This window comes from Perca fluviatilis, chromosome 14 (genome assembly GCF_010015445.1).
Source record: "Perca fluviatilis chromosome 14, GENO_Pfluv_1.0, whole genome shotgun sequence".
Lineage (NCBI taxonomy): Eukaryota > Metazoa > Chordata > Actinopteri > Perciformes > Percidae > Perca > Perca fluviatilis.
In genome coordinates, this window is record NC_053125.1 from 21,908,610 (window position 1) to 21,930,290 (window position 21,681).

The window sequence follows — 21,681 nt, forward strand, 5'->3', positions numbered from 1 at the left end:
TGTTTTGACCGTTTTGTTCATCTGTTTGTTTGTTAGCAGGATTACGGGAAGACTACTGGCCCGGTTTTCACGAAAGGGGCATGTTATCAGAATACAGCATAGAAAATATGCTTAAAATATAGGAAATATTGGATAGGATAGAACAACACAATTTAATTCTGCTATCACATTCATTATTAATTTCACTTTTATTTTAAACAAGTTGTATATCCGAATAGAATACACATTTTCTATAGGCTCAGTCTGCCACTTTTTCTAAAAAAACAATTACAGTGCTGGTTCCATGGTATCAGAATTTTGGATAATCATCATGGAAACATTAATTGGTCATGTGACGAGGGCTGGGAAAATTGGCAGAAAAGGCAGCCAAGGGACAGTACTCTGATCCAGTGGAAAATCACAGTTGTCATATTGACAGCACTCTAGCCCCCTTTTAGGCCCAGCCCTGCTGTGGCCCTCTGATGGTCCATAGCTGTCTGACTGGCAGCGGCCCAAGCCCATCTGCCTCCCATCCCTGGTAAACAGCTTGACTGCTGGGCACACACAGACCACTCTCCAGCTTTCTGTGGTGATGTAAAAGAAAAGTCTGTTGTTTAGACCAGTGGTTCCCAAAATGGGTGCCTTGAGGACGAGCCGAGGGTGCCACAAGATTTATCATATCATTGTCTATTTATCGTGGGTTTTTTATAACGTGAACCGACCAACAAAACTAAAATCAGACTGAACACAACTCAGCTAACGGCTTAGTGGACAGGATTTGGCTGCTTGTAAAAGACTGTAGTATTGCTCGTTACCTGACATCATACATTGTGGCTCTACGTGAACGTGGAGCCAGAACTCACAAGTCCCATTAAAATGCCTGCAACCTTTTTTTATTTGCTTGTTTGTCCTTGTACACCTTAAATAAGCTAATTGTAATTTTGAGGAAAATGAAAAAAATGCATGAAAGACTTCTTCTCATCTGTAAATCTGCAGATCACCTGTTGGCTTTTTTCTGAGTAACTGAGAACGGGCATATATTATTTTACCAAAGTGATATAATATATATATATATATATATATATATATATATATATATATATATATATCATATCAATATATCATATATAGCGTGTGGTGCCATAATAAAATAATTTCTTTGAAGTGGTGCCATGGTCTAAAAACGTTGCACTGGTTTAGAGCCGAACTGTAAACACAGTCTGCCTGGGGAAATATGGTTCTGTGTCCAAAGACTCTCTGTTTTATGGTGATTTAAGACAGGATTGAGGCTTTATGGCATACAGCAATATACTGTCTGCAGTAATAAAATCTAGATGTAGTCATTTCTCCATGAGGTCTTATCTTATCCAATGAAGTCAGATTGAAGTCAGTGGCCTGTGTGCAGCTTTGTGATGTTTTTGGAAAGCTACATTAATGTTAAATATTTAATCGTGGCTACACTTGTTTCAAAGTGATAAACTGGAGAGTGTCAGGAAAATATTTGCTCTCCAGCAGTGCAAAGCTGGAAAACAGACCACAGGCATGCAAATAAACACTGGATGGAGCAGCTCGGAGAAGAGAAAGAAGAGAGAAAGGGTGAAGAAAGAGATTATTTTGCCATTTTATCTATTATGAAAAAAATCCAAACAATAAAAAAAAAGATTTGGTCCAAAAGAGCAGTTTTTGTGATTAATCTATATTTAACCTATTCATTTTGTATAAAATTTCAGAAACTGTGAAAATTGCTTGTTTTGCTCAAACAACAGTCCATCCGCCAAAGGGTTTTCACTTTATTAATATCGAGTAGTAGAAAAACTAGCAAATGTTCATATTTAAGAATCTAAAAGAAGTGAATTTGTGTCTTTTTGCTTAAAAATGACTTAAAGTGCTCATATTATGCTTTTTGGCCTTTTCCCTTTCCTTTATTGTGTTATATATCTTTTTTGTGCACGTTATAAGTTTACAAAGTGAAAAATTCCACCCCAAAGGGAAAACCAAATGCCTCAAAAAAAACAATACATCATGAAGGATATGGGTAAGAAATGATGACGATTTAACCTTTGACAGAGACTATATAATGGCAGGCCATTCTGTCATCAATGACAGGTCTAAACTTTCTACTCTGCAGTGACAGAAAGGGCATTCTGAAATAAGGAAAGATCCAATATATTGTGAGTTTTCAAATCTCTAGTTCTCAAAAATAATGTACATTGTGAGATATCAGCTGCAACATATACCAATTTTAGTCACCTTTGAATGTGGTTTGTAAATTATGTACTTTATAAATGTTTATCTGCTATTGCCTTGAAAGCACCATTGAAACTGTGTGTGTGTGTGTGTGTGTGAGCAATTGAGTGAGTGAGATTTATTTTTATTTGTACAAAAACAATTAACAAATTTACAAGTTGTACAGTTTAACATTAAAAAGTGCTGATGCATTAAAATCTCAGTTTGTTTAAAAATAATTTATCTAGTAAAAACTTCATCTTTATCGATAACAGAACAGACATTATTAAAACACCAAAGCTATTTAAAAGCACCCAAATCTCCAATGTGTTTATAAAATCTGAACTCCAGCCAGTCGATATTGGGAGAGAGAGTGAGAGAGAGAGAGAGAGAGAGTGAGAGAGAGAGAGAGAGAGAGCGCATTCCTCAACAGCTCCAGGGTGAAAAGGTTAAGCCAGCCCCCTCTTTTCTGCTCTCTTTCATTTGCAGCGCATCAGTCCATCGCTGCTGCCTCCTCCAGCAGCAGCAGCAGCAGCTCCAGTCCCACTTTAAGGCAGCAGCCGCGCGCTGAACAGACCTGGACAGATCCAAACTTTAACTTCCAGCTCGTGTCTCTGCCGCCTGCTCGACCTGCAGCTCTTCTCCTCCCCGCCCCGCTCCCACCCCGCTGAGCTCCGCGTGAACAGCTCCATTGGCAGCGGACGCATGGAGATCTAATTTTGCGCTCAAGTCTGTGGAGGCTGTTGTTGTTTTTGGGCTGTTGCTCTCGTTTTGCGGTTCCCTCGGTTGTATGGTCTGCTCATGCGTCGGGAATGCCATGGCCACTCCGAGCGCACAGCAGCAGCACCAGGATTATTTCAGATCGGTTAGCAGCGAGTCCACCACCTACATGATGGTCCCGGCCGGCGGGCCGAGCGGGACGAGGCGCCGGGAAGCGCCGTCCAAGATGTGGGTGGCGATGGTGGTCATAGTCGTGGTGGTGCTCCAGATAGCCTCCACCACGGGGCTCTTCCTCTACCTGAACATGTCCATATCGCAGGTAAGAGCTGCTTTCCACTCACTTTAAAGAGTTAACATGCAACAACGCTGTTGCGCACTGAACTGGCAAGAAATACACCCGTTTATATCTACAGCTGAATGTCCCCTTTTCCTGTTAAAGTGATGCTGGAAAAAACAGCGGGCGCTGCAAGTCACAACTGAAATATTGTAGAGATATTATTGCACGAAGTGAAACTTACTTTTGTGGAAGAGATTTGGCGAAGTTCGCTCCCGCTTTCTGACTTGGAAAACAGCTCTGCCTGACTGGACTTGTTAAACAATGCAATCCGGAATTTACAAGCAATGAACCTAAACGGCCAGGGAATAAGCAGCCTGTCTGTCCGCCAGCGTTTATCGAACTAAACGGGTTAAGCTGCTGCTCACATGAACATATTGTATCCATTTGGGACGGCAGAAAGTAGTCCGAGGCTGTAGATTGCTTTTAAGTAGGTTACAGATGTTGTGTGCAGAGGTGAGATATGCAGGTCAGTGGTGGAGGTGGGCTAACCTCCTGGGGATTAATTTAAGCCGTTTTTAGCCCCTGAAATAATCTTACACATGTACCATTACATGAGTAAGACTACTGTTCAATGTGCCTGTGGATCTTCACTGTAAAGAGATCTTAAATATATATGTCTACAATCTTTAGAGCGAGAGTTTTTTGGGGGGGCATTGAGATGTTGTTCAGTGAGTCTCAGCAGGGGAAAGCACATCATTAACTCAGCCTGTCTTCATCTGCTTTTTTAGAGTTCAGTGCAGTGAGGCTGAACGTATTGCAGAAGTACACTCTTACATCTCTGTCCTCCTCCCTTCTCAGTTAAGGATTTGGTATCAAGGAAAAACCTGACTGATACATTTACTCCTCCAGACCTCAGAGGCTCCATTCATTCTCTCCACATGAGTAAAAACCTGAGCGTCTCTTTGACACACTTACTTGGAGAAGAAAAATGAATGCTTTTTGCAGCTAGTTTTCATTAAAAACAGCAGGAGTCAATTCACATTGGAAGCTTTTCAGCCGCTGTTTTTATGCAAAGTGATGTAGAGTTAGTGAAACATTAAGAGTTCAGTGTGGCTGACACAACATTTTCACATTAAAAGGCTCAAATCTGTGACTTTTTGGCGAGCCAGCATGGGTGAAATGAAACAAGCAACAAGTGCTAACGTCAGTCCAGGTATCTTTTGCTATTTGCCATATTGTTTGTGTTACTAATCATGTGTACCAGTGGTTATCATGGGGTTAATCAAATGTTCATTGAGCTCTAGAATAGATGCTTTTGTGTTATGCCCAGGAAGGGAAATACCGGTTGGACTGTATAATACTATGACACACTGCCTTAAAAAGCTAAATATAGTTAAAATACATGTTTTTTTTTTCTTAACTGATGAAAAGATTTGTCTGTCCATTCAAACTATTTTGCACTGCTTTGAAGTAGAGCAATAGCAAAGGTAACGTCTGTCTTGGATCATCAGGGAGACACAGTCCCTATACTTTATCATTTTACAAGTTCGAATGAGAACAGAAGTTTACTTTGCACATCTTTTTCATACGGAGGTGCGTAGGAGGAGGGGGGGGCGAGTAGTCAAAAGTTGCAAACAAAACTCCTGTACATTGTCTACCTTGCAAAGATACATTTATTTAGCAATGGTTCAGTGCTAGACCTTCATCAGGCAAATGGTTAGTGACAAAGAGAAGCCATCTTAAATAAGGAGAAGCGGTAAACATTCCCCACATGCAATAAGGCTTAAATCAATTTAACTATATGACAAACTCCGATATCATACATGAAGTAAAGTAAAAAAATAGGGTTGGGCGATAGGGAGAAAATCAGATATCACGATAATTCTTGACCAAATACCTCAATATCGATATTGCGGCGATATTCTAGGGTTGGCAATTGGTGCTTTAACAAAATATCTTCACACTTAGATTTTAGATAAATAATCATCAGTGATGTGGACATAATGTCTAAGTGGGGGAAAGGCAAATAATAGAACAGCTAGAAAAGTCTGGTAAGTTCAGAAAAGTACATCACTTTACTGTAATGCAGCCTTTAAAACCAGGAAAAGACACTTATGTCATAACATGACATTACGATATCCAAAATCTAAGACGATATCTAGTCTCATATCACGATATCGATATAATATCAATGTATTGCCCAGCCCTAGTAAAACCCCCTGTATAGTAACAATCAGAAAAGTGCCCCAAAATACTTTCATTAGATGGCTATAAATTAGATTCATTCACAGGCTAAACTGCATTCTTGAATAGACAAACATTTGAATACCATTTGATCTTTATGGTTTACGGCCTTCCTGCCATGAAGGGGACATGATATAGAGGCAAACATATGAGAGTTGGCCTGTACCTGCTTCCAATTCACTAACTGGCATGAAATCAACAATCCTGTATCAGCAGTCAGCTGTGGAAATGTCTTTTATATCTGTTATTGATGAGATAATAAGTGAATATATACATTTATTAGCAAGTAAAAAGGCTAAATTACAACTTGATCTCTTGGTTGATTTCAGTTGTGTTTATGAAACGTCGGAGGTAGCAGGAAATCACGTTAAATAGTTTGGAGATGACACTGGACGGAGACCATAATGAAAAACATGGAGCTATGTATCTGCATGTGGGGAATCCCCTGGTTCTCATGTGAAGGCCAGCTATTTTTGTTCTGGAAACAGGCCCTTCATTGAGTCGCAGTAGAGTTACACCCCGTGCCAGCCTGGTTAAGACAAAAGATACCAATGAACACAGCACAATGAGGAATGCTCCGGTGTTGCCTCAGTGCTGCTGCAGCATTCACAAACAAACAAACACACACACACACACACACACACACACACACACACACACACACACACACACACACACACACACACACACACACACACACATCACCTCATGCGACTATGTCCTCTGCGGATTTTGTGTCCTCTTTAGCTGGATGAGGCACTTTGTGCGAACCGGTTATTCACTTTATACATAAATATACTCTGAATGTGTGTTTTGTGTTCATCCGATTGGAGTTTGTACAAGCATTTCTCAGAGGTAGAAATAAATCCATTGGTTGAGTCACATCTTAATGGGCTACCAAATAATGAACTCAAGACTAATGTCTAGTTTTAAGGAACTTGGTACTAGAACTGTCACAATCAGTCGATCAACAGAAAAACAAAAAAAAATCAGCAACTATTATAATAATCGTTTCACTATCTGAGTCAAAATTCTCCTGGTTCAGCTCCTCCATTGTGAGGATTTGCTGATTTTCTCTGTCTATGTGATAATAAACTGATAACGCTGTTATCTAACTTCTTTACATTTAAGATATTTTTCATCTGTGTGATGAAAACTGAAGGGATGAAACTATATTAGCCATGTTTCGGTTGCAGTATGTTGCATCTTTTATCTGCATTAAAACGATTAAGTCCCATGTTTTATGTCTTCCTTGATCTGGGTCACATGCGCCTCCAGATCTGTAACAGTTAGAGTGTTTTATTTTGTATAAAACTATAATCTGTGTAAAGCCTTTAATGTTTGCCGAATTAAGTGACAAGTGTTGAGTTGGTCTGCAGGCTCAGGTTCTCATGGCATTTGTGTTTACGCGTGTAAAATTTGGGGGATTTTTGTTTTATCTGTGTGTGTGTGTGTGTGTGTGTGTGTGTGGTGCATTCCATTCCTTACATTTCACTGGTCCACTTTATTATTGTTTGGGTTCACAGATCTGTGATCTCTGACTCACCCTTACATGCAACAATACATCCGATGTGTGTTTGTGCAAGTGTGTGTGCATGTGTGTGTGTGTGGTCTGATTCACACAGAAGAAGTTTGAGCTTAATGTGGATGTTTGTTAGGCTGTGTGTAGATGTGTGTGTGGTCTGTTTTGCGCTAAAAATGCCCAATTTCTGTCTTTTCTAGCTGTGTTTATGTGATTTAAGTGTGTGTTTGATGATGATCTATGATCTAATCCTGATATTTTTGTGATGATCAGATGACCTTTAAGCATAGAAAGCATAGAAAGCTGAGGAAAATCCTGAGAAATTAGTCTGGTCAACAAAGAAACCTTCAGGTGATTTTAGTTTAACAGATTAGAATCAGATTCAGGCTGCAGTAGGTTAAAATGTTAAAGTTACAACAATTTGAAGTAGGTAATGTTACCCGGGTGATGTAGCACCCTTCTACCAGCCATATTAAAAGGACCTCAGTATTTTTTATGAAATTAAATATCGAAACCTTATAGGCTACAGGACTAAAGTCATGTTGATCATTTTTTATCATCAGGTTTTTTAGTGTTTATGTCTGCTTGTTTGCCAAAGGTCAGTTCAGCATAGGAAACAATTGTCACTGCCAAGAATGGATGGCTAAGTTGCTATAGGTATAGGTAGACCTGCAACGATTAGTCAATCTATTAACCGATCAACAGAAAAGGAACCGCAAATATCTATTATCTTTGGATTTTGGACTGTGGGGCGCACAAAATAAGACATGTAAAGATATCACCCTGGGATGTGGGATGTTAAAATGGCCATTTTAACAATTTTTGGACATTTTATAGACAAAATGATTAATCCACTACATTAACAATCAGCAAATGAATTGACATATATTCAGATAATGGTTGTTTGCAGCCACAGACCCAGCAGACACTTGTTCTCCTTCCAAACTTCCACTTGCCTTTTCCAGACTCCATTTCTTTGGATTCATTAGTTTTTTTTAAACTTTAAAAAACAAATTTCAGGTGGCATCAGCTTGTCGTGTGACCTAAGATCACAACGTCCCCGGTACGAAACCGGCTGGGCATCCATGTTGCATGTCTCCCCCCCCCACATATTTCCCTTCTATTTTGGCCCAAAATGCCTTGATTTTACAGTTAAAAGTAGAAAAACTATCCACAATTATGTTGATAATTTTTAAAAACGAGTATTGCTTGATTCTTTTGTGGGATGTACTTTCACTCGAGAGTGACTGAAGAAGAGCTGCAAACATGAGGAGAGAGATGGGGGGGGGGGGAATGATATGCAACTATGATATGCAGCAAAGGTCCCTCAGCCAGATTCAAACCAGGGGGTTATCTTGTATTATCTTAACCACTAGGCCACATTAGGCTTGAATTGTAAAGTTGGCGTTATGTAACCTCAACTGTTTTAGTCACTGCCAACGTGTTTCCGTAGGAGGCTTTAAGCGGCGCTTTAAGTGAGTGGAAGTGAGCCACGAGATCTTGCTGCCAGCTGCTAAACTAAACTACTGACTGATTGCACCCAGGCTAAAATACCTGGTAGAAAACAGTGTTAGTCGTTTCCATCCATCATCACACACACAGCCATTTCTCATTCCAGCCTCCCTGTGTGGCCTCTGCTGCTCTTGCCAAGACACTTCTGACACTACCTCCTATAGCGCAGTATAGAACAGTATAGCCCATGATGTATATTCATCCTAGAGTTTCACACTGGATCAGGTTTTATTGCTGAAGGTGAAGGTCAACATTACCGTTTACTAGGGCTGGGTACCGAACTTTTAGGCACCGACGAATTGCCTCCATAGTATCGAGTACTGAAAAATGCCCCGTCATTCAATACCAAATTTCAATACCTAGGAGTAAATCTCATCAGCGTTAGTGAGCCAATAGGCATGCAGCATGCTTGTAGCAAGATCCAATAATGCTTGTGATTGGCTGTCTAACGTTGCACGTCGTAGAGACACGGAGGAAAAACACTAAGTTACAGGTGGGCACACAAAGACACATGTTCATCATCAGAAACCAATTTCGAGTCAAATCAAATCCTTCACTGCAAATATTTTGATTTAATTCAAAGCCCCTACTAATATATTAATATAAACCTCCCACACCAGACTCCATTGCCAAAATACACAATTCCCCCCGTCCCTCTCTCTCTCTATCACACCTTCCTTCTCTCTCTCTCTCTCTCTCTCTCTCTCTCTCTCTCTCTCTCTCTCTCTCTGTCTTTTCACCTCCTGCTCCCCTGCAGGCTCTGTGTGTTATGGTTCAAGTCCACTTCGGAGAATCGAGTTACAGTCAGTGTTAGGGCTTGAGGGGGACGGGACAAATATTTCAGGAGTGACACAAGCAGTTATTTTTTCTTTTATGGAGGTAGGACTTGAGAAGTTAAGTGATTCTTTGGCTGTGTGTGTGTGTGTGTGTGTGTGTGTGTGTGTGTGTGTGTGTGTGTGTGTGTGTGTGTGTGTGTGTCTCTGGGTATCTAAGCAGGGCTTGGGCATGTCTCCAAAGTTACGTGGGGTGTTTATATGGGTGTAGCACAAAAATAAGAGGCTTACACATATTGTTGATGGAAGGTGTAGGACATAAATTTGGCCTTGTGTCTTCGTGACTCAGTGAAGATGACGGGGCCAAAATGACGTCAACTAAGTATTTGCTGAATAACATGATAATGGCAACCTGGCCCTTTTTTGGTCAAGAACTGGCTCTTTGTTGTTCTTATACCATTGAGACAGACTCTTATACCATTGAGTCATACTCTGAAAGCTCCGGGCAGGAAAGCAACTCTCCGCTCTCCGTTGACTTGTATTGTGTGGAGGCGCCTCCTTGTCAATTCCGTCTGCTAGCAAACAACAGAAACATGCCTTAAAGTGCCCATATTATGAAAAAATCACTTTTTCTGGGATTTGGGGTGTTCTTTTGTGTCTCTGGTGCTTCCACACACATACAAACTTTGAAAAAAATCCATCCATGCTGTTTTGAGTGAGATACGGTTTCTGAATGTGTCCTGCCTTCAGTCTCCAAGTGAGCTGTTCAAAATCGGCTCTGACTGTGACGTCACAGTCCGAAATGAGCTGGCAAACCACAACCGTTAGCTCGTTAGCATGCTAACCGTTAGCATTAACATGTTAACGCTAATGCTAACGCTAGCATGCTACGTCGTTCTCAATAGCAAAGCACTGCTACAACACACACAAGTTCACCATAATCTACAAAAGAACTACTTACATGTGCGCCCTCATTTAGAAGTCTCCCAGCTAATCCTGCCTTGTAACTGACCAAAGTTGGAGAAACAGGCTTTCTTTTACTGTCTCTAGAGTTAGCTAGCTGACATGATCTACATCTGAGCTACTGAGCATGTGCGAGTGCAATCAAAGATAGTACAGAAGAAGAAGATGAAAAGAGGTCTCACTCTGTAGCTAAAACAGAAACCAGGTGAAAAGAGGATCTGCAGCAGTCAGAGAGAGCTGTGCAGTACAACAACAATATGGTGTTTTTTGAAAATTAAACCATGTAAACCTATTCTGGTACAACCTTAAAATACAGTTATGAACCTGAAAATGAGCATAATATGGGCGCTTTAAACCTCCTGTGTGGTAATATTCATTACCAACAGGGTAAATAATCCATGACAAAAGTGGATACAGACGTGAGGAATCAGCAGTAAAAATGGGAAGACTGACACTCAGCTAACGTTATGTCCGACGTTACGTTTGTAGCAAGCATTTTGTTACCAAGTCAAATATCCAAATGTCAGTTTTAGGCTAACCATATGTCTGTAAGTTAAGCTAACACCACACAGCAGCAATTAGGCATTTTTCTGTTGTTTGCTAGCAGACGGAATTGACGAGGAGGCAGCTTCAAGCAATACAAGTCAATGGAGAGCAGAGAGTTGTTTTCCCACTCAGGTGGGGGCGGGACTTAAATGCGCTCTGTTTCTATGATCATACATGATACCTGTCATCTTCTAACCGATAAAAACAAACATCCTAATGTGATTTCCTGCAAAACAAAGGTCTCTTTCACTTGATATATGCTTTGATGGTCACAGGAATAATACACACCCACACACACACCCCCAACCACCCACACACACATACCCCCAACCACCCACACACACACACACTGGGAGACGCAGTGCCTTTGCACAGGCCTGCATGCACACTCAGTGGTTTCATGGCCATGTTATTTGGATGAGGATGAATCGGATTGGGCAATAGAAGAGGGATGACAGGAAGAGATGACAATGATAATACATCAAGATGCGGATCTTTAATTAGACTTTTAATGCCTAAACTGGATCCTACATTTCTCTGTATTTTTTCAAACATTGGAAATTTCGGACGGAAAATACAGAGCTGGTGTGCAAAGGCCCTAAGTCATGGCAGGAAAGCAAAAAAAGTGTATCTCCCAAAATGTTGAACTATTCCTTTAGTATGACTTTGAGAAGACTAAGTAATGTCAAACACAGCTGCATGCAACACCCAAGTAGAAGCAGTGATTTACTTCATATTTATCACCACAGACAACTCAGTTATTCAGAGGCTCATCAACTTATCTCCCATTCTTTCCTTTTGGTCTTCTTTAAACCCTTCACTTCAGTGCAACTGCGCACGTTTTAAATGTAAAGGACCACTGAGACAAGAAGTCTTGCACAACTAATGAAGTACCAAAAAATGTAGTTCATTTGGTATCAAACATGTCATGTTTCCTCACCACAAAATGTCTCACATAGCAGATCACAAAATTGTTAAGAGTGAAGCTGAATGAGATAAAAGATGGAGAGCGGCAACAGAGGATGAGATCATTTGTATGTTCAAAGAGAACAGGACTATTTGCTATGTCATCTGATGGAGTACAGATATACAGACCCACCACACACACACACACACACACACACACACACACACACACACACACACACACACACACACACACACACACACACACACACACACACACACAACCTTAGTTTAACAGCTTGACACGTGAAAACAGGATATTTGCCTTCCCATGTTGGATTCCATGGTTGGAATGCTCATTAGGATGTGGCTACAGCTGTGGTGTGTGTGTGTGTGTGTGTGTGTGTGTGTGTGTGTGTGTGTGTGTGTGTGCCAACAGCTGGTGCTGTGTGTTATCACTGTTTGCTCAGTCAACATGGCTATAAAGGGCTGATAAATGCTGTTATACGATTTTAGGGCACTAATAAACCTCTGCTACATCTGGTAAGTGCTGCTAAACCTTCTATATATCTAGTAGCAATATCATGTTTTCAGTTTTTATATCTTTATGGCCTGTTAACTGCAGAGTCAGCTGCTTTTTTTTTTTTAACAGTTTTTGTTAGAATCCCTCTCTCTGGCTGATAGCACACAGTAGTGATTTAACATACTGTATATCCACTTTGTTAAAGCTTTGATATTTTCTACATGCATGTTGTTTTTTTGTAGATTAGATTAGTTTCAACTTTATCATCGTTGCACAGACTATAAGTACTGTACTAAGACAACGAAATGCAGTTCAGAAGTCCAAAAAAGCAGCATTGATTGCTTGGTCAATAAAATGTCAAGAAATAGTGAAAAAGTTTTCAAGAGCCCATGGTGACGTTGTCAAATGTCTTGTTTTGTCCTAACAGTCCAAATCTGAAAGATGATTACTTTACTATCAGAGAAAACTTCAAAAGAACGCGGAAGACATTCATGGGAAGCTGAAACCAGGTCCATGTTTTTATTAAAATTTACTTAACCAAAGATTTTTGAAGATTCATTCTGTTGACAAATCATTTCAGTCCTAGAAAGTAAGTTCAGGTTCAAAATATCAAGAAATGATATAACAGTGAGACATGAAAGAGAGGAAAAAAATGCCATTAAGGTGCAATTAAAACCACAGAGATGTTTTAAGTTCAATAATAGCTTTTTTCTAGTATTGTATCAGACTTAGTATCAGTCCAACTTTGCCAGAATTATGATGAAAATATTTCAAATTACTAATAGCTGATATATTAGCCTACTTCCTCCATGTTTTTAAGTACCTGAAGTTTGTTGGCACTGGTCCAATTTGTTTTTAGTATGCATTTGTTAAATGATACAGACCTTGGAGCCAATGCGTGAGTCTAAATGATACAGACTTTGGAGCAAATGCATGAGCTTTTACTCCCATATGAGGTCTGATAATCAAAAAATGATGCCCGTGCAGAATCGTTCCGTTTAGGTAAATAATAGGGTCCAGATTTTATAGTTATGGTGTTACTAGGAAACAGATGGTTGACAACATAATGTATATAAATTGGAGAATGGAAGTCCACCTCCTACAACGAAATGTCCTTCCTCACATCTATCCATCTTCCTTCATTTCCGATCTCCACTGTAAGACCCCCATATGGCTTCCATCATATGGAAACCAAATCCTTTTCATACTCTCTGGACATGTATATCAAAGGAGAGGCAGGAAAAGAAGCTGCTTTTCCCAATTGGAACATGTCCAATCGAACAACAGATAGACCATGAGTTGGGGAAGGGGGGGGGGGGGTGACATAAGAAGAAAGCGTGGAAATTAAGATATTTGAAAAGGGTTTTCAGGTTTTTCCAAAAGTTGACTGTATGGTCTTAACATGTTTTGCCAGGGTTTTTTGAAGAACGAAAGCCAAGACATTACAAGTACGCATCCTGTTAAACCTGGAATCATTGAATGCAGCACTCCAGAGAAAAGAAATGTCAAAATAATGAGTTGCCTTGAAAAACCTTTCAAAAAGTTATTTCATATCTCATCCTCGCTAAATTAATGTTTCTCCACCACTAAAGCTGAAATGATTAGGGGATTATTGATTAGTCAAGCAACAGAAAAAGCAACTCTTTTGATATTAAGAGAAGTTCCTGCCTCTCACTTATAAGGACTGTTTTCTGGACTTTTCCCACTATATGTTACTTTGTATAGATAGACCAAACAATTAACCAATTAATGGAGAACAAACATTCTGCATGTTAATCGAAAAGGAAATTACAGGAATTGTTAGTTGCAGCCCTAGTCACTCCAACAAGTGGCAGTTGAATTTCGGACTCTGTTGTGGGACAGGGTAAAGCTGAAATCCTATGACCTCAGTTATGTTTTGTGATGCTCCTAAATGTGCTGAATGTGTATATTTTTGCTGGTATAAAGTAGGCCTATGTCTGTCCATTGTAAAGGTGTGTGTGTGTGTGTGTGGAAAAGTTCTCAGTTGTTCTAACATGATCCGACCCTGGGAATGGGCAGACATCTCTGTCCTGGCACAAGAAGGAGGGCTTGTTAGTGTTAGCTGAAAGTCTACTCCAATGATTTCCTCCCTTTAAAAAACCATGCATGCACGCACTCGCGCAGCCCCCCCACCCCACACACACACACACACACACACACACACACACACACACACACACACACACACACACACACACACACACACACACACACACACACACACACACACGTTCTCTCTGATATCAGCATTTTGACTCTGAACTCTCAGTAACAAGACCCTCCTGTCGCCCTGTCAGCTCTCATTTCTGTGCCAATTAAACAACCAGTGAACTCTTTTCTTCTGTCATCAAATCTCTCCCCAATTATCTTTTCCATCTCTCCTCCCACTCATGTCCAACTTCCACAACCTCCGCCATAAACCTTAGTGTTGGCCGTCCCTTTGTCTCTTTCTCTCGTGTCTCATTGACTGTGAAGAACAAGAAGTTTTTGGCGTTTTAATGAAAGGACATCTGAACCTATTATTACTGTGGTACATTAAAAAAAGAAAAGAAAAAACATGCTCACTGATGTTCCACTTCCTCAGCGCTCCACTAAGCTCCAGTCTGCAGCTCGTTTTTGGCCTCGTGTCGCACAACATAACACGCATGCCTCGTTAAAAGCTTGTAAGGTTCTTGGACATGTGTGATCGCAGGTCATCCATGAATCCATGAATCAGCCACGGAGCACGGATTTGGCTTTGTCTGCAGCTGCTGAATGGAAAAGCTTAATAAGGAAAGCTCTGGGAAAAGAGGTGAAATCATGAACCTAGGCAGGCAGTCAAGGCTTCCCTTCAGGCAGAGACTTTTAAATAATATATGTTTTTGGTAGACGTTTTGTCCGTTAAAAGTTGGAGGAGAGCAGATGTTTGCTCGATTGTTAGATTAGGGCACTGGAACTTTCGTCATTTGGACTTTGGACGAACGAATCAACGAATTTGATGTTTAGATCTGCATCAGGATGAGTCATCAATTTAAAGAAAGCCAATCCTTGGCTCTTGTATGTCTTAATATCTCAGATGATTGCAGTTCAGTGTCTTAAATCAGGACCCAGTTGTCGCTGGCATGGATCTTAATCAAACAGACCTTCCAAAGGCAGCAAAGAAATGCTAACATACTGTACTCATTTGGAGTAATGCCGACATATTGTACTCGTTTGGAAGAAAAGACAGAAGTCCTGTTTCCAGAAATAGGCTGTCTTGGCCTCTTGTAGAGGAGATAAAATCCTGCATGGATGTTATGAAAACACACGTCCTATCTAGGATTGGTTTCTCTGCTGATCTCAGGCCGGGCTGCTTTCAAAATATTATGAAAAGGATGGGACAGTCGAGAAACATCTATATTGTGACAGACGTTTTAAGGGTTTGAAAAGGCTATTTTTAGAGTGAAGTTACAAAGGCTTATTTTAGTGTTTCCATGCATGTTTCTGCAGGGATATTAGGTCACACATTAGGATTTAAGAGTCTACAGCCATGCTAAAGTTATTACAATTCATCCTGGGGTTAGCGATATTTTGGTCCAGACCAAAGTGGTTGATTGACTGATTGACCTTGCCATCCCTAGAGCATGGCTACAAACTTCAAATTTCCTCAGCCACAAGCTTAAATAACAACCTTGATCTTCTAATATGGAGGAAGGAGTTCAGTTGAGAGTAAGAACTGGAATAACATCCTGCTTTAGATTCTCGGAAAGGTGAATGTATGTTGGAAACAACATTAATAGTGGCAAAAAAATCCCATCCATTTGTATCCAAACAGGTTCTCTGGCATTTAAGAGTTTTGGCAGATGTCTGAGTTGGCAGCGAAGGCAGCATTTAAAGATTCTCGTTAGATAGTTAAGATGTTTCTCAACGCACACGATGATGGCTTCAATGAAAATGCGAAATTAGAGCACATCAACAAATAGCAGCTGCAGAAATGGCTTTTCAGTGTAATGGTGTGTGGCTTTGAATTGCAATTCATGCAATCAGTTTGGTTTTACCAAATAGGGCTTGACTGATTCAAGTCACGACTGAAATAAGCAACACATTGCAAATACAATTCTAAATTCGGAAGAAAACGTGTGGGAGAATTTCCTGCTAAACCACTTAATCACCAATTCACTGACTTTGCTGTATTGGGTATTGTTTTAATTCTTCATAAGGCAAGGTAACTGTTTAAAACAAATCAGAAACATTAAACGTGTGTATATGTGCTGAGCTCATTTCTCAGTAAGCAATCTGACATTTAAACTGCTTCCATTTCAAGGATCATGATCAGTCATGGCGGTAGCGACAGCCCATGATAACCTTCCACCTCGTTGTCAGGGCTTGTGGTAGTCTTGCTTGATACTTTATTGGTCCCCAGAGAGGCGATTCGGTGTACAATTCTCAGTATATTAAGAATTTTGTGTAGAAGAAGCATGGGGTTTTAAGAAACTAGTTGTTAAAGTTTTTTTTTTTTTTTTTGCGAATATGTGTCTTTGTTTTGGTGCAGTGGCTGTAAATTATCTCAAGCTAAAGAGTTGTGCTTTTTGGTGAAAAAGTGTATAAAGAGAATTCATAGAAGTCAACAGTGTGTTTATAGCTACACAGGCAGCCACTCATGCATGCATTACCACACACACACACACACACACACACACACACACACACACACACACACACACACACACACACACACACACACACACACTTACGTTCAGTTCAATTTTAGTTATATAGCACTTTTAAAAACAATCATAGTTGACCAAAGTCAACTATGATTGACTTTGGTCAATCATAGTTCAAGCTAAAAAAAAAACATAATGGGTGTTTGTATGTTCTGTTGTTGTTTAAAATGAAATATTTAATAAATAATTGATCTAAAAAAAACACATAATGGCTAATATACACAAACAATACAAAGTAAACAAACAGTAAAAAAAAAAAAAGGTCAAGGTGTCAAAGCTCAACTTGAATTGAAAGCCAACGAATAGAATCTTAAGCAAGGCCAGAGCAGTTCTTATATGAATAGGTAACCTATTCCAGAGATTTGGAGCTGCCACTGAAAAGGCTCGGTCACCTTTATTTTTATCCTGGATCTGGGAACATCGAGGACCATCTGATTAGTGCTCTGACAGGTGTGTGGACATGTAAAAGCTCTGATAAATAAGAAGGCGACAACCCATTTAAAATCTTTAGAAACAAGCAATAAAATCTTAAAATCAATCCTGAAATGGACAGGAAGCCAGCGGAGCGAGGGTCATGTGGTCACGCTTTATAGTCCCAGTTAAAAGCCGAGCTGCTGCGTTCTGGACTAACTGTAACCGACGATGGAAGGACGGCATCGCACCTCCAAATAAGTAGTTATTAATTAAAAAGGTCCAATAGCTAATTATTTTTTTCTCTTAACCCTGGGCTGCTGGTTTTGTGTTGAGCATTGCATGAAAAGAAAATCGCATTGGTTAGCATTTGGTGTTTTCACTCCCTTCTTGTTCAGCCTTTTTCACATTTCTAACAATAACCCTAAAAATATATCTAACCTTTGTCTTAAAAAAATAACCCTTTCAGCCATTCAAAGTGCCCACTTTCCTTGTTTTTCCATTCTTGTGGGGACGTCTGGACCCCACCAGAGAAAACACAGATCAGCTACAATCTGTGCCAGTACAATAACACTTGCGAAGGCCTCACTTGAGTCATACTTGCTCACCACCTCTGCACACAAAAACACATTTAGAGACACTTTTGCCCACCCATGCTGGACCTGCCCACCCACAGGCACCCAGAGGACCCCACATGCCACACTTCATGGTGTGTTCTTTTGCACTGGCCTTAGTTTTTTTGATTATTTTTCCTTTTCCCAAATGCAATTCAATATGCATCATCCAGTAGTGGGAAATATCTTGAATTTAGACTTTATTGCGTGAAGCAGATGGATAAAGCTACAATTTTTTATCAGAACTACAGCTAAATGAAGAGGATACTTCATGGACTACTGAAGGACTACAAATGATGTCCAGCTGTTTGCTTAATTTAGATTGGTTATGGAGCAATCATTATCGGCAATTCGTGGCTGGCATAGAAGTCCATGTCTTGACAGATAAGATCAACGATATTGCATCAATGATGGGTCCAAATGAACCAAGAAATGCAGCTTTATTTGGTCTCCACGACTATGGCTACGTTCACACCGCAAGTCTTAATGCCTAATTCAGATTTTTTTTGCTCAGATCCGATTTTTTGTTTGGCTGTTCACATTACCTTTTAAAATGTGGCCTATATCAGATTCCAGTGTGAACTGTTTGCAGTTTTGAAATGGCCCGCATGCGCAAAAGAACACTAAAGTTAGAGAGGTTATGGAGGAGGTAAACATTTTCGCTTATTTCAAAATGTTTGTGTAATGGCAGCCATAACATTAATGAGCAGGTGCTGAGGAGGAGAAGAATGACGAGAAAGAGAGACAAATTGGCTATTTTGGCCTTTTTGTGGGGTTATGGCTGCAAATTCACTACAGAGGTCTGTGTGACCGGACGACCCATTTGCACGTCAGGACCGCTACGGGCCTGCACCAGAGTTTCCTCTGGCTTCGCTCTCGCACACGCACACGCTCACACTCCACCTCCCCGGCGGTGCGGGCCAGACGGGCCGGTGGCGCGCCCGACCCCGAGGGACCGGGATCCCACCTCAGTCGGCACGCGCCGGCCCTCACTTTCATTCCACCACGGGGCGACCCTCTGACTTGCGAGCGCGTTAAACTCCTTGGTCCGTGTTTACAGACGGGTCTGGGGGGTTGCCGACATCGCCTTTTTACGTGAGCCGATCCCCGCCCTGGCGACGCAACGTGGTTGGGGCACACTGAGGACAGTCCGCCCAGGTTAACAGCCGCACCGGGAGCAGGGGGCCCCGCCCCTCCCCGCGGTTGAGGTAAAAGTCGCATCAAATCCGCCTTGGTTGTTCACACTGCGGCCGCATTGAAAAAAAAAAATATATATATATCAGATCTAGGTCGGATTCAGGACCACATATGGAAGTGGCCTGAATCTGATTTGAAAAAATCTGATCTGGGCTTTGAGTGTTCACACTACTTCTGAAGAAGTCTGACCTGGTCACTTGACCCCCCAAAAAATTGGATCTGGGCCACTTTTGCCTGCAGTCTGAATGTAGCCTAATGTATCTCTTCTGGTGATCCATATCCCATAATCCACCATGTGCCAGTCAAATTGTCAGGAGGGTTGACAAGGGTTCATGCCATCCACATCACTTTGTAGAGTCGGGAAATATAATGTTACCAGTTAATATTTACCAGATATTTGTGCTCCAGTCATCAGTCATTGGTAAATACTTCACATGGACTATACAACGATCTAAAAATTGAATCCAGGTGCAAACACCACTGTTTGCTCTTGATATTAGCCTGGATGTGTTATTTACAAGGTGTTAGAGATAAATGGACGTCATATTGATATATTTACTATTAACTTGGTGCACTATTTGCCAGTTGTCCATTATGTGTTTAAGTTACACATCACATTGAAGAAGTTGCCCCAGTTTACCAGCTGGTATTGGAATGTTGGGAGCCATTTGATAAACTTGGAAATGATTGACTCGCTGATCTGAATGCACCATAAGTTCAGCTTTCTCTGAGACTTGACCATGTTTTGGGACTATCATAGTATGCACAATCCAGAAGATCCAGCCTCTGAACACAGCTCATTTATCTTCCTTTTAAATCTTTCTCTGTCTCTATCACGTCAACTTGTACGCCTCAAGCGGTTCCGTCGGTATGTGTGCACAGGTGACTGAGACAAACTGGAAAGTCCTGACCTCTTCTTGCTCTCGTCTTTTTCTTTTTCTCTTCCCCGTTCTAAGCCAGTTGACAAGAACCAGAAACTTAACCCTTGGAACTGGAGCGAAAGCTTATGGCCACTCTTAATTTCTCAATGCCACTAACGTGGATAACACAGCTCACACTCCCATAAACAGTTATAATAATCTCTGAGATAAGTTTAACAGCTCTTTTATTTTACCTAAACAGTAACACTCGCTATTGTTTTAAGGGACAAGGAAGTTAAAGAGAAAGAAAGAAATGACCGGAATATCAGCAGGTGGGTCCACCCTGCTTTTGTAAGTCTTTAAACTTTATTTAAACTGGATGATATCCAAAACAGCAAAATTGACAAAGAGAGGTCATAGTTCCACACGCAAAGGCAGGGAGTGGTATTCTGCTGTCTTGCTGTGAGGTTGCGTACACTAATATCACTTGTGCATGATACACGCAATCATGCAAACACAAGCAAGTAGTATGCATAGATTTGCAGGGCAGCTCGCAGGTAAAACACAATAACCCATATGCTCGTTAGATCATTTACAGCATTCCTCACCACAAAGGAAACTAACACACACACACACACACACACACACACACACACACACACACACACACACACACACACACACACACACACACACACACACACACACACACAGGAATTAAGTGCTTGCCAGTAATGCCATTAATGCATCTAAGCAGAAGCAGACTATCTTCTGGACTAATTTAACAATGGAGTGGGTGAAATGCGAAAGCATGTGTGGACCATATGTAAAGTTGTCCATTTTGGTGAAGAAGAATCACTAACTGATCGTTATCAAATACTTTCTAAAGTGTACAGGATTAGGTTTATTGGCGTGATTTAAGGCTCCGAAAGGGAACATGAAGACGGAATTTTGAAGATGAAGAAGACGAAGAAGAAAACAGCATGTCTTGTTAGTGCGCTCTGCGTGCCCTGCTAGTTTTGGTATGCGTTTCTGTTTATTTATTTTTTTCCCTGCTTCAGTTTTTCTGTAGCTGTGCTTGGAAAAGATTTGATCACCATGTCTGTCTCCGTCCCTTGAATTGATCTCAAGATATTTCTCTAACCCTAATTTTTAATGTAGGCTGATAAGATGTGGGTAAGGTTCTCTGAACAGGCATGTTGTCTTTGTTTTGATTGTGTGATAGAAATCAGTTTCTAAGTGGTTCTTTTTTTAGGCAATAGGGAACATCTCTTTTTGTCTTTCCCAATACCAACAATTACGGGGCAAAGTCCCGGCGATAAGCTGCCAGTACCTTTTCTGTTACTTTACTGATTTATTTCTTAGAGTGTGCAACCACAGCTTAAATTTGCAGCAATGAAACACTGACTGTTTAAATGCAGAGTGACTGCTGTGCACAGTGTACTCGTATGATATATATCTGCACGTGCTTTTGAAGTTCCAGAGTTGTGTTGCGACAAATAGATTTGATTGTTTCTGGTGATTAAAAAGACTTCCCTCCTCATTTTAAAATGACCTTTAAAGCTGCAATCAGAGCAGCTTTTTGAAGGTTGTGTGTAAGCCATCATCATCATTAGTGTCGAAAGAGCAGAAGTCAAAGTTCAAAGAGACAGGATTTAGAGCGAGGTCTTTGTGAGAGAAAGGCAGTCCTGAGGCGGTGAGT

At 40.7% G+C, this 21,681-nt stretch overlaps 1 protein-coding gene across 1 annotated transcript in view; it reads left to right on the top strand.

Annotated features, from left to right (window-relative positions):
* The first annotated feature begins 2,691 nt into the window (after positions 1–2,691).
* The window catches only part of tnfsf10l (TNF superfamily member 10, like), a 64,723-nt gene continuing 45,733 nt past the window's right edge, over positions 2,692–21,681 (top strand). The window contains exon 1 of the mRNA XM_039822734.1: positions 2,692–3,244. Coding sequence (XP_039678668.1) covers positions 2,996–3,244 — 249 coding nt within the window. The 5' untranslated portion in view covers positions 2,692–2,995. The remainder of the gene's footprint in view (positions 3,245–21,681) is intronic.